Source organism: Melanotaenia boesemani, chromosome 17 (genome assembly GCF_017639745.1).
Source record: "Melanotaenia boesemani isolate fMelBoe1 chromosome 17, fMelBoe1.pri, whole genome shotgun sequence".
In the NCBI taxonomy this organism is placed as follows: domain Eukaryota; kingdom Metazoa; phylum Chordata; class Actinopteri; order Atheriniformes; family Melanotaeniidae; genus Melanotaenia; species Melanotaenia boesemani.
Window position 1 is genome coordinate 16,133,052 of NC_055698.1, and position 18,665 is coordinate 16,151,716.

Here is an 18,665-nt window from a genome sequence, read left to right on the forward strand (position 1 = left end):
AAACAAAGAATATTTTATACAATATTATGTTCACCACACTAGTCCTTTACTGATGGCATTAAACTGGGTTTTGTGCTGGTTATACAAATAGCCAAAATATTTGAGTATTTCTTTTCTACCCAAGTATCCCCCCCCCCCCCCAAAAAAGGGGGTCTCCAACAGAAATATACAAAATGTGGAACAAACAACACAGAACAAAACAGACAGAAAACAGGACACAGTGATGTATGGACAGTCGGACATTTCTTTTGAAATATTTGGGTATTTCAAAAGAAATGGGAGGAGATAAAATGTGTACATATTAACATATTTCATGACTCATTTGAAGTATATAAAACCCACGTTTTGGATGACAGCTTTGCTCATACCTTGAGAAGCTCTTCAGATTGTAGGAACTGTGTTCTTGATGACATGAAGAACATGATGATCTTCACTCCGCTGTGTCTGACCCTGTGCTGGATGCTCTCTGTGGACTCCATGATGGTGAGTCCAACTTCAGTCATTCCAAAACTTCACCAATAAAATCATGTTTGAGCAACTTTATGTTTTGTTGTAAGAGTCCAGGAGTGGCTGTAAATGGCAAATTAAAATGAACCAAAGCCAAATTTTTCTTGGCTGGATTGTTGAACAACCAACACCTTTTGCACAGACGTGTTTTTAGAGCACTTTGTTGTATACAGCATACTGAATTTTTGCTTTGGCACTTGTTTAGGCTGCATGAATTAGCATATGTGTTCCCTTTTTATACAGCTGATTGTAGATCTGTTTGGTATTTATTTATGTTGTCTGGGAAAAACAACAACAAAGAACATTTTTGTATTACAGTAAACTGGTGCAAAATTTTAATATTTTTTAACATTTCTCTGCACTGTATTAAGCTGCAGTCAGACTTTGTGTCAGACTTTGTGTCAGTAATAAAGTAATATCTGTAATATCTGATCTCTCAACAGCAGCCGTTCCTTTAAGTTCACAAAGTCGCCAAAACGTTTTTCATGTGTGTCTGTTGTTCTTGGCATGAAAATCAAATTAAGGTCTTCAAATGTAATGAGGAATATAGTTCATAGCATTATTTCCACTTATAATGGAAAACATAATCACCAAGCTCTCATTCAGGAGATTGTGTCTTCTAAAACAGAGATATCATATGGTTGTTATTATAAAGTTAACATCCAGTAAGTGCACTAGTAAGTGGTCACCTCCATTTGCATCTACATGTGATAACTGGAATATTGTAACACATAGTGTTATTACAGACATTTCTTTACAAGAAAAAATATCTTAATCTGATATCAATTTACATTTATTCTTCAATCACGTTTCTAAATAGACTAAACAGACGCCAGCAACACTAAACAGCAATAACTGTCTCTTTTCTTTTTCTGTGTTGTTTATAGATCCCTTGCAGTCACCGGTTAAACATGGGTGGGCAATCGGTTGATGACATGTACGATGGCTGCAACAACAAAGCGTCAATGGACAAGATCAAAAAGCGGTTTTCTGAAGAGCTGACAAGTGGAGAAGAATATGCATGGGCCTGGAAAAATGCTGAAATGTGTGCTAATGAGAAGTTTAAGATAAGGAGTAATGAGGACATGGCTCTGACAAAAGATCACATGCAAGCAATCTGTGTGTACACAAATGAAGGTGTGTATCCACAGTTTAATGAAGCAGTCAGAGAACAAAGGAAAAATTATACTAAGTCATTCCAGTACCATATTTTACATTCCCTGTTGACAACAGCCATTAGAATCTTGAATCCTAAACGCCGCTGTCACACCACCTACAGACGAACTAAAGCTGCATTTACTGGAAAACTCAACCAAAAAATTCGTTTTGGTTCTTTTGCATCCAGCTCTTACAGAACAGACCTGACCCTCTTTGGTAATGAAACCTGCTTTAAGATTAAGACCTGCTATGGTGGATATTTAAAAAACTATTCATTCTTCAATGACACCGAGCAGGAATTCCTTATCCCACCTTATGAGATGTTCACTATTAAAGGCATAGTTAAAGACAAAGAGCTGGACGACTGTAACATTGTCTATGTGTTGAAGAGTGCAGGACGTAAAAGTAATCTGAACTGCAAGTTATTTAGTTTTATTCAAAAGTTTAAAAACCATGTCATATCTTTCTTGTCACCAAAGCCAAGATAATAACAAGATGATACCCCCCCCCCCCAAAAAAAAAAAAAAAATGGCTATGGTTTCCAGCTTTATGCTTACTCTTCATTGGGTTCCTTGTAAACTCATGTTGTTCATACAGGCTAGTTGAAGAGTTTAATGGAAAATTCATATATATAATTTATATATATATATATATATATATATATATATATATATATATTATACATATCTTGTCTCCTCTTGTCTGATATACAACTCAGTCAATGGAATTTGTTTTTAACTTTTTATGTGTGTAAATGACTCCCAAAGCTGTCATGTTTGTTCTTCACCTGACGGAGCTGCTGGGCTGCTTTCTGTAATGGACCATTTATTGCAAGAAAAAAATGTGTAAAAAGGCATCCTTGTAGTTTGTCTGCTCTTTGGGACTCACTGCGGATAATTCTACAGCAAAAGTCTGAATTGTTTAGAAAACAAGCCAGAAATCAACCAGATGGAATCTGACAGCTGTGTCAAACAAGCCCAATCCACAAAAAGCCACCCACAAGGCACAATGGGACTGATCAACATCCCATTTACCTCATCCTGATAGATCAGAACATGTTTGATGGCGAGAGTTATCAATCAAATTCATTTATCAAATGAATTTTGATAAATGACAAATTCCAGTTTAATAATTCAATATCTGATCCATGGCAAAGCTGATTAGGGATAGAAAACAAACAAAAAAGAAATAAAATATAATAAAAATGTTTTTCCCCTCTATTGGAATAAAACAAAAAACACACACACAAAAAACTTTTGCTGACACTTAAAATCAGATCCAGTAGATATAAAACGTAACAGGACAGAACACTGAATTTATGAATAACAAAGTCAGTCTAGTCATTTCAACCTGTTGAACTTCAGGTTATTGTAACATTGCTCAGCTGATGATTGCATGCAGCCATAAAATCATTCTGATCTGATCTGTGCAGCCTGTTCATGCAGGCTGCAGTGAAATGAATGTTGTTTTATGTATTGTTTATATATTTCCTCGTTTGTTTCCTTATTCTTTTCCAGGTTTATTCTGTTTTGTGGCACTCCTATTATTCCATACAAGTGATGTCACTCAACTTAAACAACGAGACCAGGAGCTAATTTAAAGATACTTACAGCTTTAAATGTTCTGTTTCAGGAAAAAAAAACAAAATAAAACAAACAAAAAAAAAAAACAAAAACAAACAAACAAACAAACAAAAAAAAAAATCAAACAAAAAAAACAAAACAAAAAAAAAAAAAACAGTAAGTTATGCTGCATCCACTGCACCTCAGAAATGAAAACTTCAATCTCTTGCTTCTGTGTTTTTATTTTGGTACAAACAGCCACCATGTTTTTTTCATTAGTGGTCATGTAATTTAATTGAGAAAGAAATTAGCCAATACTAACCCTACATACACCATGTAAAAAATTTTTATATCTATTTTACGAAAAATGATTAAGTAATATAAGTTTACTTGTATAGTACAATTCAAAAACATTTTTTTAAAAATCGTGTAACATAAAACATCCTGTTATGCTAATCTTTGACCACTGGAGGTCGCCCCTGCTCCAAGCAAATCTTTGAGGAGCCAGAAAGCATCAGTTCTCTTAATGATGCTTAGTGATGAACAACTTCATTAAAGTATCTTATTCTTAACATTTCATAATTAGAGTTACTTAAAATACATAGATTAGGACTATACTTCATTACAGCTGTAAGCAGACGGCTCTTTGCTTTAGGATCCAAGCATGGACAGGCTTATTGGCTTCTAGGAGTATCTAAACATAGCATTGTGTAAGACACACTTACAGTAGATTGTTTCCTTATAAGGGTCTGTCTTAAAGGACTGTACTCTGCACTTAGAAACGTTCCCAGCACAGGATATAAACATGAAATTTGGAGAAGAACACACGAACATCCTATATGTAAACTTGTACCTGATCTATGATTGGCCGATGCAGGACTGAGGAATGTTCTTTGTTTGAAAACTATAAAAGAGAGACTTACACGTCTAGTCAGGGGTTTTTCTACGATTGGCTTCAGAGACCTCACAGAGATGCATATCTGTTTATGATGTCACTTTTTGTAATAAACCATCATTTTTACATAAAGCTGATGTCCAGAGCTCTTCTTTTACCTGAAAGTATTTTTGTCACAGCATAAACCTAAAGTAATTTACTACAAAATAGTATGATCCAGAGAAGAAGATCTTCATATGATGAAGTCATCATATCACAGAAACGGCTATGAAGACACTGAGGACACTAAAGGGGAAACCACCGTATGGCACCGAGAGAGAAGAAGTTGTCAACCAGATGATGGCTTCACAAAACTATAGAATGTTATTAAGGACAGTAAACTACAAAATGCCACCACAGACTATTTCTCCACAACACCTGCTTCCACAAAATAAACCCCACCATGGCATCAAGAGTCAGAAAGTACTCCACAACATCATCACTAGCCTCTCTGCGCTCTTTACAACAAGTGAATCTTCCATGTTTTTTTGCTCATCTATGTGCAGGACAACAGCCGAAGAAGCACTTGAAACACACCATGTAGATCATGTAGATATGTTTTAAAAGGCTATTTTAACTTTGTTGTTGAGTGATAAACTTGGTGGGTCAGATATGTCATAATTACACTTGTCATTTGGTTCATTGTTTTAGCTTAAGCACCTTCAACATGTCAGTAACCTGGAAGAAAGTTCTGAGCCTCCATTTAAATAATTATTTCCATTTATGGGAAGCCTGTCAAACTATTACAAGTAAATACCATAAATGAAAGATAATAGGGGGGGCTACTAAAAGAGAACTAAATGACAAATAATAGGTACCAACTAGCCACTGAGAGATCCAAAGAAACAGAATTAACTAAATAAAAACCATAAAATACTGACACAGAGGTACAATTTAAATCACTAAAGAGATTAAAACGACAACACAACAACTGCTACAGATTCAGAAGTTACCCCAAGATCTGCCCCTGAGCCAGACCCTCATTTTCCACAGTTAAGAACTTCCTTTCTTGGTCAAACAGTTTGTTGCTCAAAAAGAGGCCGAGACCAACACAACTGAATCTTAGGACAAGTTTTAGATGCTGAGTAGGAAAACAGCACAATGAGACAGGCTCATTCCTGGATCTGAAATGCTGTATTGTTTGAAAGAGGCATCAAAGCGCAGTTTCCACTAATCTTTATTCATGTTAGATCTAAAGTTATGATATTCCTGGCCTTTCTGAGTTAGGGTTAGGTTTAATAAATGGCAGGGGATGAGAATCAAAACAGGAAATACACCTTGATTTTCTTCTGTCTGAGCAGAGTTGGGTTTTTCTTAGTTTAGTTTTAAACTGAAATTTTCTTTTTTTCTTTTTTTTACTTTTACTGTTCTGGTCTCTTCTTATTTTTTGTAACGTGTGGTGGCGAAGGTGAGGACCAAATTGCAGGCAGTCATGGCAGAATTGGTGCAGGTAAAAAGACCAAAACAAAACAGGCCCCAAGACAAAGCTCAAGGGGGTGCCGAGCAGACAACAGGGTCAGGTCAGGAGGGCGCAGAATCTCCAGTGGTCGACCTGGAGGTCGATAAGACTTGGGCCGGGCCTCTGGAGGATGACCCGGAGGACGAGCAGACTTGGGCCGGGCCTCTGGAGGAGGACACGACATGAACTCGAGCTGGGTGAAGAGCGTCTTGGCCTGAGACCCCCTCTGGAACATGGACTCAAGCTGGGTGAGGAGCGTCCCAACCCGAGACCTCCTCTGGAACATGGACTCGAGCTGTGGACAACACTGGTGATGTGGACTGTGGATCTAGTGACAGCACTGGGGAGAAGACCTGGCCACTGGCGTGGGACGCTGAAGAGCTGGGCAGGACCTGGGGGCCGGCGTGGGGTGCTGAGACACTGGAGCAGACCTCGAAGCCGGCGTGGGGGGCTGAAGCGCTGGAGCTGGAGGTGACACTGGAGACGTAGGCCTGGGAGCTGGTGGCGATGGTGTGCAGTGAGGTCGTCTACAGCCTCGCCTCCTCTTACCTCCTGTCGCAGTTCGTGCAGACTCATGTGGTGTGGGTCTGCCTGGCGGTGTCCAGATCGCCAGTCTGGACCCCCAGAATGGTGAACCCTTGGGATCGTTATCTGTCAGAGTGGCTCGCCAGTTCAGCCAACTCACCAACACTGATGACGTGATGAAGGGATGGCTATCTGAATCCACATGGGGCCAGTCCCAACTGTCTGCTGGGTCCATGTCTGGTCAGATCCTTCTGACCCAATTGCAGGCAGTCAAGGCAGGAGGCAGTTTTGGGGCAGGTAAACAGGTTTTTGGCCAAGATGCAAGGCAAGGAACCACAGGGAGTAGGATCTGACGAGGAGTAACTAAAAACCAAGGGCATACACGGAGGGAGTAATGAGAAACAGGTTAAGTAGATTGAATAATTAGACCAGGTGTTCTAACAAGGCAGAAACAGAAACCACAGAGCACACAAGGGAAACACTAATTTAACATGACAAAACCAAAAATCCAAACCATGATCCCAAAGCAGAAACCAATCATGACAAAAACCAGAACCACAACACAAAACCACAACCAGAAAATGACAAAAATGATCCATACATAGCCCACGATCATGACAGTTTTTAAATTTATTTGATCTTTGTTTTAACATTTTTAAAGACCCACTCCAGTGAAAATCATGTTTTTCATGTTGTTCACGAGTCCGTGTGGCATTTGTCTGATGCTAGAGGACATATCTTGTGAAAATTTTGATCAAAATAACTTCTGAGAATTTCTGCATTTAAATCATTGTGAACCAATGGCAGGAAGAAAAAGGCGAGCTCAGACAGACCCTCATTTACATGTCATAAACACACATGGCAAGCTCCTGTCCTGCCCGCTCTGCCTGTTCTGACTCTGAGGACGAAGAGATGGCAGCTCGACACGTAGTAGCGGGTTGCTAATCATGTGCTAATCACCTTAGCTTTCATTATTTACTGAAAAACTTTGCTGTGAGAGAGCAATGGATTAGGTTTCTCAGTCATCACAATATAACAAACCACACGTTGGTTTGCTGTCACCACTTAAAGGTCCTGGAAAATGGCACAGGTTTTGTGATTTTTGTCAAAAACTTCATAATCACAATTAAAAGACCACTGAAAACATTTTAAATAGTTCCAAATAAGCATTGGAGTTGGTCTTTAACTCCATTGCTTTCCTCATGGGGATTCTCCACAATCAGGGCTTTGTTGCTTGGTCTGCAAGGCTGTTGCCATGGTGATTGTCCTTGTCTAGGTGGCTCGGGGTCCTACGCTGCAGCCCTGCAGCTGTGGTGAGGACTCTGGCCTGTCCTGATCTGGACGGTTCCTGTGATGGCACCCTCTGTGGCCATAGATGGTTTGGCTCCTAATGTGGACGGATCCAATGCAACTTTATTTGTAGAGCACTTTAAAAACAACACTGTTGACCAAAGTGCTGCACACAACAAAAGTAAAACACAGCAGGAATTCCCAAGATATATTTTCACCACATCAGCATCAAGCCAGATGTTTTTTTCTATTAAGATTTATTAAGTTAAGAGACAAAAAATTTGGGGTCCGAGTTCATGTTTGTGTAGAATAGGGAGAGAGAGATTGTACATACATGTGTGATTGTGTGTAAAAGAGACTAGAATTCAGATGTGTGTTTTATCTCTTTGTAACATTCGGGGCAGCAGTGGCTCTGGCAGTGGAGCGGGTCATCCGATAATTGAAGGCTTGCGATTCACACTTCAACTGTTGCTACACATGTAGCTTACCATCAAGTATGAATGAGGAGTAAATAATTAATGGATACAATGTAAAGCACTTTGTGTTGCTGTGTGCATGAAAAGCACTTGATAAAGTTTGATTTGATTTGGAGTTATTTGATCACTTCTTGATGTTTCAGTTACATCTCCAGCATTGCTCGGACTTCTTCAGTGGTTTCATTATTTACTCTGGTATTGTGTAAGGTTTCAGATGAACAATTTGCATATTTCAAAATAATAATGTTACATCAGTGTGACCAGGTCTTTCTAAGAACAGTGATGGTAAATTTTCTTTACGCTTACGCGGCTGATGTTACGGATCCTGAGTCTGGTACTCTGGAGGGAACTCAGATTGACATGGCTCCCTGAATGGCTTCATTTCTGTGCCAGGATCTTCAGACAGGTTTTCTTGGTCCATCAGGACATGCTTCCCCTCAGTTTCTGAAACATTTCTTTCATAATATTCCTTTAACAAAGTGGTGAGTGGGGAAGAGTGAGAGAGAGCCAGAGGAAGACCTTTAAATAGTTGTCTGACAACACCACTTCAGGAGTTTCATCCAAGGAAATCTAAAATTTCTGCTGACAATTTACAAAGCACTCAGGTCAGTTAAACAAATTTAGGAGGCTTGTTCCATTAAAATATATTTATTGGATAAATTTAAATTTAAAAAGAGGATTTAAAATAATAAAAGAAAAGATAAAACCAGATTAAAATGCAGCTCCAACTCACTGTTTGTGGGGCAAATAAAACAAGGTGTCTCAAGAATCAGCCCACAACAACATGTGAATCGAAAGCTAACTTCAGCGTCTTCCCTGACCTCCACCCACATATTGTAAGGCCCACAACTGCCAACAAAAGAGAACAAAAGTTGACAAAAATTGAAAGTACAAAAAATATAAATAAATAAAAAGTCCACATAAGACCCAGCCAACAGCTTTCAAACAAGACAATTGATTTTATGATTTTCACAAAGCACAAATGGCTGAGATGTCCAGGAAGGATCAGTTTGGGGCCATCAGGAAAGGACAATTATACCCATAAAGGCAAAACAGAAGAACAGCAGCTGTGTCGTCTACACAAAAGGTGCTGCATAGTTAGGGTGGCCCTTGGGCTCTCGAGCTCCTTCTTCTTGGTGAACACGTTCGGTCAGCGGTCGCTGCTTTGGTTCTGGACTCTGTGGTGGCTGCTGCTCTCCCGATGCTTGGGGCCATGTCAGTCTGCTTCAGCTGCCTTTGCATGATCATGTAACATAAATCACCCCTAATATAATGTACACTTACACACACACACACCCACACACACACACACACACACACACGCACACAAAAACACACAGACACACACACACATTTACCATTTGTTGTGTTCGTTGCTCCCAGGAGTTTTTGTATTTGCCTGCTGCAGCTAGGGATGAAAACGAGGCCTCATGAAACATCGAGTCACAACTGCCTGAATTGCCTCACTGTGTCGAAACATTTGATATAATCAAATTTGAGGAGATTAATGACTGGATGTACCTGAACTTTCGTCAGTTAAACAAAAACAAAGCTGAGGTGATCTTTGGAGTCAAAGAGAAACGATTAAAGGTCACCACAGAGCTTTAGTTTACACACCTAAAAACCACCAACCAGGCCAGAAATCTGGGTGTACTGATGGACTCAAACTTAAAACTTGAAAAACACATTAAGGGAATCACAAAGTCAGTCTACTATCACCTTAAGAATATCTCAAGGGTAAAATACCTGATGTCACAGGAAAAACTAGTCCATGCTTTCATCTTTAGTCGGCTTGATTATTGTAACAGTGTTTTTACAGGTTCTACCTAAAAAATCAATTAGACACCTGCAGCTTATTCAGAACTCAGCTGCTCGAATCCTTACTAAGACCAAGAGAGTGGATCACATCATCCCAGCTCTGAGGTCTTTACACTGGCTGCCTGTTTGTCAGAGAATAGACTTTAAAGTTCTGATGCTCATCTATAAAGCTCTGAATGGTTTAGGACTAAAATACATCAATGACCTCTTGACCCAGTATGAACCTACCAGAACCCTCAGGTCATCTGGATCCAATTACTTATCAGTTCCCAGTCAGAGCCAGACATGGAGAAGCTACATTCAGCTTCTATGCTCCATAGTTTGTGAACAAACTCCCAGAAAGCCTCAGGCCATCCTAAAACACTCGGATTATTTAAATCCAGGTTAAAGACCCACTTGCTCTCTGCTGCATTTAAATATTGTTTTAAATCCAAATCTGCTTTGTTTCTTTTAAGTTTGACTTTTTCAACTTGATCATGTTATACTGATTTTATCTAATGTTCCCTCTTTTTCCTTTCTCTTTTGTTTTTAATTTTAAATTAAACTTCTTTTCTGATGTTTCAATGTTTCTTTTAAACACTTTGAATCACCATGTCACTGAATTGTGATATACAATTAAACTTGCCTTACATTGCTTAGTGCCAAGTTTAGACTTTTAATATGGTATAAATAATAACTTTGTTTCCAGACACCCAATAATATAAATTCTAAATTTAAGGATCAGAATCTCCATGAGGACCGAGCCTATGAGTGTGTTTCTCCCTTCTGGTTGTTTTTAAATGATTAATAATTAAATTTAAAAAGTTATATAGTAATGTGCAACACTACATCTAGTTAAAATTCATAACTTGTCATGAACTAAGAGAGGTATAAGACGTGAAGAAAATGAGGAAACCAGCTGAGGCGGAGGGTAATAATATATTTTAGAGAAGTCTTTTATGCAATTCATGTTGCTTAGAAACTAAGCAGACAGGTTTTAGAGAAGTTGTTTGAGATAACATGTTGATTAGAAATTAAGAAAAAGGAAATGTCAGGGTGAACTGACACACAAGTCTGTACAAATAATTCTTTACCTAGTTTCCCACCAACATTGTTGTTGTTGGGCAGTTGTGTGGTGGAACCAAAAGTTGTTGGGTTGACATTGTCAGCAACTCCATCAACAAAATGTCAGCATGTGAATAAAGTGCAAAAGTGAATTGGAAGTTCTGAAACAGAATCATCAGCCTCAGATTGTTCATCCGTGGAGGGGGCTGTCGTATGCTGGCTGTGAAAAAAAAAACAAAAAAAAACACAAGACTGAATTAGAAAACTGCTGAAGTTCCATCTTCCCTTTTTGACTGAACAAAGAATGTTTTATACTACCTTTGGTGACCCCAGATGTTTGATTCGTTTGCTAACAAATACATTTTGTTCAGAGAGACAGAGATTTGATATCCACTTTATTTATTATTTAGGAAGTGTGTTTTTAAAGATGTATGGGTGGTTTGGTTGTGAGTGGTGTGTGTTTGTATGTCTTCTGTTGTGGGCAGTGTTTTTCAGTTGAAAGAGTATTGCTAGTAAGGGGGGGGTTGATGGATCTTGTAGTTTTGTGAGAGCGGGTGTTTGTGTGGGATTTAAATTTGAGTGTGTGGTAACAGTGGTAACTGGGGTGAATGATTCAATTAATTTAAACTAAAATAAGTTAATAAATGAATAAATAATTTTATTTAGCATTTAACCCAGGTGTCTGTGGTTTAAGAGCATGAAATGAGGTAAGGTGTGTTTTGTGAAGCAAGGCAAGTTAATTTGTTTAGCACATTTAATATACAAGACAATTCAAAGTATTTTACATAGAACATTAAAAGCATTACAGATGATCCAAAGGAAGCATTAAAAAGTAGCAAAAAGCAGCAACAAATAGAAAAAAAATCAAAATAAAATCATACTAAAATCATAAATTAAATGATAATTTCCTTTTAATTTTTAAGGGTAGTTATCATTTGGAGGACATGAATGTGAATATTTGACCTAACAGGAGTTGGAATGAGAATGTTGGGAGTCTTGGTAAAGTTGTCAAGCTGGTTGCAGTTATGAGTTAAAATCCCACTGCCCAACAATGGCTAACTCAGTATCCATCTAGCATCCTACCTCTATTCTGAGCTCTCTCTAGAGAGTGTTTCTCAACCCAGGGCCTGAGGATCCACTGCCCTGCATGTTTTAGATGTGTTCCTACTCCAACACACCTGAATCAGGTTGAAGGAAAGTACATAATAAATGTATCTGTGCCATCAAAACAAGTCAAAAGCACAGAGTAATAAAGTTGTAAAGGTATGCAGCACTACTTTAAGATTTGTGTGCATGAAGTGGTCTCTATTTGAACAATGCCCGGGTGCTGTGTGGAGTTGTGTTGATGGGGATTTGAATTATTTCCTTTTATTTACCTTTTACTTATGTCCATACTTTTTAAATTTTGGACACATTTTTACGTTGGATTTAAGATTAATATGTTGCCAAACTTATAATTTAACAGCTTTAATTCCAGCAAAATGATGAGTGTTTATTAGTGCACTACCCATTCCTATACTTGTTAATCATGGTCTCGGCTGAAACCATACAATTGCCAGTGAAGTCCACAATAGAGGCGGTGAGTAGAACCTCTGCTGGAAAAAATTGTTTTACTTATTATGATTCTGATGGTTTTTTGTACTTTGTGGCTGTTGGTTTAGTATGCACCCTAGTAAATTTTGAAGCTTAGTTTTATAGTTGTTTCATTTGCCATACTATAAACCAGAGCTACTTGATTTGGCCTCCTGATCTGAATCCGAATGTTGTTTTGTTATTGGACCTCTATGCTCATCATGGACTGTCCATTACAAACACAAAGTTCGAGCATAAGATTGTCCACATGTGCACTTGGCACCAGGACACTCTAGGCCGCGGTTTGATGATCGATTGTATAGTCATATCATCGGACTTGCAGTCGCATGTCTTGGACATTCAGGTGAAGAGGGGGGCGGACCTGTCAACTGACCACCACCTGGTGGTGAATTGACTCAGAGGGTGGGGGAGGATGCTGGTCAGGCCTGGCAGACCCAAACGTGTTGTGAGGATCTGCTGGGAACGTCTGGCAGAGTCTCCTGTCAGAAAGAGTTTCACTGGGACACTGATAGGTATTGGCAGGCTAAGCAGAATTCATCTTCGGCGGTCACTGAGACAAAAACTCAGGCATGGGAGAAGTTTGGAGATTCCCTGGAGAATGACTTCCGGACAGCTTGGAGGAGATCCTGCTCAACTATCTGACGGCTCAGGAGGGGGAAGCACTGCTCCATCAACCCTGTGTACAATGGGAATGGAGGACTGCTGACCTCGACTCAGGATGCTTTGAGTCGGTAGACGGAATACTTTAAAGACCTTCCCAATCTCACTGACATGTCTTCAGATAAGGAAGCAGAGTCGGGGGACCTGGTTTTGGGCTCTTCTATCTCTGGGGCTGAGGTCGCTGAGGTGGTTAAAAAGCTGATCAGCGGCAGGGGCCCATGGATGGATGACAAACAAATTCTCCTAATTTACTCCTGGATTTTTTCAAACAAACCCAAATGCAACACTGCTGTTGCCTCCTCCCTCAACTAATGGTAAAGTGCGATTACAACACGTGATTCAGTGGAGGAAGCCCGCTTGCAGTAGACTGGTTGGAAATAGTGATTGGATGTTTGGTTCTTTTTCAGTGAGCCGGTGTGAACTGACTCTTTTGGTTCGGCTCCAAAAGAAAAGCTGGTGGTCTGTCTGTTTAGCAGAGGCGGCTGGCCCATAGGGGGCGCTGGGGCACAGCCCTCCCAGATGTGGAGGGGGAAAAATATATATGTATATATTTTATATATTTATATTTTTTAAGCAAAATGTATATTATCAATGTCATTTTAACTTAACAGTGTGTTCCTACATGCAATCTAAACTATATAAACATCATTTCCAACAGCTGACTCTCATTCAACAGTCAATTTACCCTGACGTCACACATTAGTAACATTTTGGTCTATTAATAGAATTCTTCCTGGGCGCTAGTGAAAAGCGCCCCCGACTGTAGCGAAATAGCCAATTGTGTACTGTTACTGGGGGGAAAACAAAGAAATTCAGCCAATTAGCGTCGCGTAATTTTAGGATTTGGGGGCGCTGAAAATTCAGCCCCTTACACAGGAAATGCCGCGAAAGGGATGAGGTCACAGGTTACTCAGTCGAAGTGATAATGGCGCTGTTAACCACAGTTGAGGGGCAGCTTCCACCAAATTCGGTGAGATCCCTTTTAAACTACCCTTTTGCGAGAAGGACGATGGTAGAAAAAATATATCTTAAGGAGCTGGGACCCAACAAGCCCGAAATAGCCATCACCCAGCCAACCAAGGAGAAAGGAAAGGCCTATAACAGGACCTTTAGCAGAAATTGGTTCCAGCGTAAATCCTGGCTAACAGGCTGTGGAATATCTAATGCGCTTTTTTGTTTCCCCTGCATAATTTTTAAAAGTGGCAAGTGTGATTTGACGTGGACAGATTCTAGACAGACTGACTTAAAGTACCTCTCAGAACGCATTAAGAAGCACAAACGATCAAAAGTTCACATGGAAAACTGCATAAAAGATAAGCATAGCGGCGCAGCTGGACGAAGGGCACCGCATCGCTGTCAGAGGCACAATGAAGAGGTGGATAAAAACCATCATATTTTATCTAAGATCATCGACTGTGTGAAATTTTGTGGTGCTTTTGAACTATCAATGCGGGGACATGATGAAAGTGTTTCTTCAGACAATCCCGGAATTTTCCGAGGTCTGGTGGACTTAATGGCATCCATAGATCGGGATTTGAGGGAACACCTTGAAAGTGCGACTGTATTTAAAGGCACTTCAAAGACGGTTCAGAATGAGCTGCTGGACTGTATGCTAGCAGTTCTGCAAGAACGGATCGTGGATGAGGTAAAGACAGCAAACTTTTTAGCTATCCAAGTTGATGAAACTACTGACATTTCCACACACTGTCAGCTAGTCCTGGTGCTGAGATACATTGACCAACGCAACAACATACAAGAGCGTTTTTTTTAATTCATCAAGCTACACAACACCTGTGCGGATGCAATAGCTAGCGCCTTAGTGGAGAGGCTGAGCACCATCCTTCCCGAGGGACAAGAAAAAAAGTTGATCGCCCAGGCCTATGATGGGGCTTCAGTAATGAGGGGTGCCACTGGAGGAGTGCAGCGTAAGATCCAGGGCATCTATTCAAACGCTCACTACGTTCACTGTTATGCCCATCAGTTAAACCTGGTAATGCAACAAGCAACCTCTCATATCCCTCAGATCAGTCACTTTTTTTCTGACATGGAGGGATTTGCTTCTTTTTTCACGAAAATCGAGCAAGAGAACCGCAGTGCTGGATGAGGTGGTGGCGCATCGACTTCCAAGTGCATCGTCAACACTTCAACAGTCGTACTGTTAACACCGTGTACAAGCACAAGGGTGACCTGGTGAAGTGTTTTCAGACCATCCGGAACAGAGAAGCATTTGATGGCCCTACAAAGAGAGAAGCCGGCGGCTATGTGAGGATGCTGGAAGATGAAGCTTTTTGTTTTTTCCATTGTTTCATAAGATCATGCCACACGTAGACATGCTATATAACCAGCTGCAGGAGAGAAACATCGATGCTGTCTACATCACAGGAGCCACCCAGAGGTTCATTCACAGCATGTAAGCTATCAGGTAGGCTAAATGCATTAATAATAATCATCATCTTTAGAGCATTTTATACAGAGAATGTAGCTCAAAGCTTCAGCAGTTTGGCAAAGGAACACAAGACCAGCCCAGTAGCTATGTTAATATGTAGTGTATCTATGATGTTTCGATGAAAATATAATGTGATGTTTAGATGAAATATAATTGCCAGTAATTGTAACACAGCCTTGGGTTTGATTAATATATCCCTCGCCAGTTTTCAGAACTTACTCACAAAATTCCTGTATTGGATCAGGGAGGCTGTTCCTAATCTGGTGGAGGATGAGGGGTAGAGAAGACAGGTTCAGGAGCCACCCACAAAGAAACGGAGGACACTGGGAGAAGGCACGCAACACCATTTGGCACTGGAGGTGAGCACTTGCTGCTTGTTCTGATTTGAACCAGATCATCAGATCAAATCTAATGAAGATGCTGGCCATTTGATATAGTAATCCTGACTGAAATGTATATTGTCATAATATACAATATTTTTAAAAATTACATGTCATTGCATTATTAGCCATGCCAAGGAGAAGTTTTCATTCACCAAGCACCTCGTCAGCGCCACTCTGTTGCAAGGAGACTTGTTCCAGCAACACAGCAGAAAGTTCCCAGATTCAGCACTGGAAGCCACGGGGGAAGCCTATCCCTCATTGGATAAGGCCAGACTTAAGACAGAACTGTCCTTGATCTATGAAAACGAGGAGTTCCAGAGTTGCAGTGATGCATTGGCTCTCTATCAGGTTTTGATGGAAAACAATCTTCAAGACACATTCACTGAAAGCGTAAGTCTTCTAAACATCCTCATCACCATGCCGATGACAACATCAGAGTCAGAGAGGTGCTTCTCTACTTTAAACAGGATAAAGACTTTCCTTAGAAACACCATGGCACAAGATCGGCTCAATGCTCTGGCCATGCTCTCCATAGAGAAAAAACTGACAAGAGACATTCCTGACGTCAACAACAGGGTCATTGAGAAATTTGCCACACAGAAAGACAGACGAGCAAAGTTCTTGGACAAATAATAACTCTCCACCCCATTCAGTTCATCTTCTCTCTCTCTCTCTCTCTCTCTCTCTCTCTCTCTCTCTCTCTCTCTCTCTCACACACACACACACACACACACATACACACACACACACACACACACACACATACACACACCCGTGCACACATTGTTGATTTGTGTAGGTTCAGTTGATATCATAGAGGTACCTGAATTTTGTTTTTGATACCGTTTTTGTTTTGTTTTTGTTTTTGTTTTTTGATACTGTTCCTTTCTAAAGCCTAAATTCCTATGTGAATTGTTAATATATTTTATCTGTGATTTTGAGAAGAAAATTAAATTTTTATTGTGGAATTTAAGCCATTTTCTGACTGTTAATTTGAATGGTTATACTGGAGTAGGCAGGGAAATTTAGCGGCACATCAGCCCCACCAAGAATTTTTTTCACCAGCCACCACTGCTTTAGCATACGCATCAGAGTAGTATATATTATGTTAATGCTCATGTGGGTTAAGGTTAGGGTTAGGTGCAGTCGTCAGTTTGCACAATGCGTATGCTGGTCTAACAATGTATGCTAGAGTGACAGAACACCGGCTCTTTTGGCTCCCTAACAGCTCTTAATTTAGCATCTCTTTTACCCCCATAATTTACCTTAACTTCTTAAAAAATAATGAATTGTTTTTTGAAAACCCTTTTGTGTTCAGCATTTTTAAGAAAAGCCTTATATTTGCGTCATTTTGCGCATTTATTCTGATACGAAACCACTTACTTTTATTTAACATTTCAACAAAAGTCTTACATTGCACAAATGAGCAAAAAACAGTAAACAAATCCAAAAAACAGAACAAGAACCAAACTCAAGAAAGCAGCATTAATGTCTTCAGTGCAGGTTGGCATTCAGAAAAAAAAGATGCCTCATCTTGGATGGACTGATCCGGTTTTTCCTCTCTGTGAGTAGGGTTTGATGACACAACAAACTTACATACTCTCCTCACAGCTGTCTGCTTTTTCACTCACAGTGTAACGCCATCTACCCCCCTCTGTTTTCACATAATGGTATTGTTGTGGAAATTTCATATTATTCCCTTTACTATATTATGTCTACTGATCCCTCTCAGGGTAAACAGCTTGTTTAAGTTCTTGGTAATTAAGTTTAATACTGAGTAGCCTGTTGCTATCGTAAATGTGGATGCATTCTTTAGAACAGTTCGCTCTGACCTGTGTGACTTATCTGATACCAGCCAGGCGCCTCAGGATGACCCAGCCAGGCACTGGGGTTGTTTATGTGCTCACTAAACTGAAAAAGCTCATTAGGTTTGTTGAAGTGTCTAATCCTGTGTGAGGAACAGACAATCTCTTTGTTTGTATTTCATGATGTGCTGTGACGTGATCATTCTGCTTAAAAGATGCTGCATGTGTGTTTCTTATCAGATTCTGTTCAGATCTCTGTGCTGTCAGACCTCTGAGCAGTCTCTCAGGAATTGCAATTCTATTCTGTCTATTCTTCCTATTCATTCTATTCTTTGTATTTTAATCCTGTGTTCAATAAACTTGTAATCATTTTTCACTTCAAAACCAGACTCCTCATTCCTTGACAGAGTAACTTTTTGCCTCAACAGTATGATCCTATATCGTCACATGTGATTGGCCGCCTGTCCATGCAGGCTAATCCAAGCAAAGCAGTGCAATGGGCAGAGCTGGGGCTGAGCACTGAGAGCTAAGCATGCAGCAAAAGGAAAAAAAAAAAAAAAACAAGAAACTGGGAGCCGGCTCTTCTGATTCATTACCAAGCATCGGCTCTCAGAGCCGGTTCTTTCTTGCACTAGTTGGAAAGGGTTAGCTAGAGTTTAAGCGGAGGAAAGTCTGCTGTTAGGAGGTGTAAGTGGAAAGCAACAAAAACCCAAGTGGTAGTGGCAAGAGTCACCCCTTCACCCGAACCGAACTTGTATCCAAAACATGTTTGCATTTGGCAGCAGTGTGGAAGTATTTTTGGATTTGAGCCAGATAATGACAAACAGTGTGAGTTGCATTGCAACAACCAGGGCAGCAGCACCACAAGGCAACACCACAAATCTCTACAATCACATTAAACGTTACCACAAATTGCAGCATGATTCAACCGTACAAAGCAAGAAAACATAAACAGATGTCAATATATATATATATATATATATATATATATATATATATATACAT

At 39.9% G+C, this 18,665-nt stretch overlaps 1 protein-coding gene across 1 annotated transcript; it reads left to right on the plus strand.

The window, feature by feature from the left end:
- Nucleotides 1-411: 411 nt before the first annotated feature.
- Nucleotides 412-2,153, plus strand: LOC121628076 (T-cell ecto-ADP-ribosyltransferase 1-like). Its single transcript, XM_041966977.1, has 2 exons — nt 412-483; nt 1,395-2,153. The coding sequence occupies exons 1-2, from the start codon at nt 412-414 to the stop codon at nt 2,151-2,153; spliced, it is 831 nt and encodes a 276-aa protein (XP_041822911.1).
- Nucleotides 2,154-18,665: the final 16,512 nt, after the last annotated feature.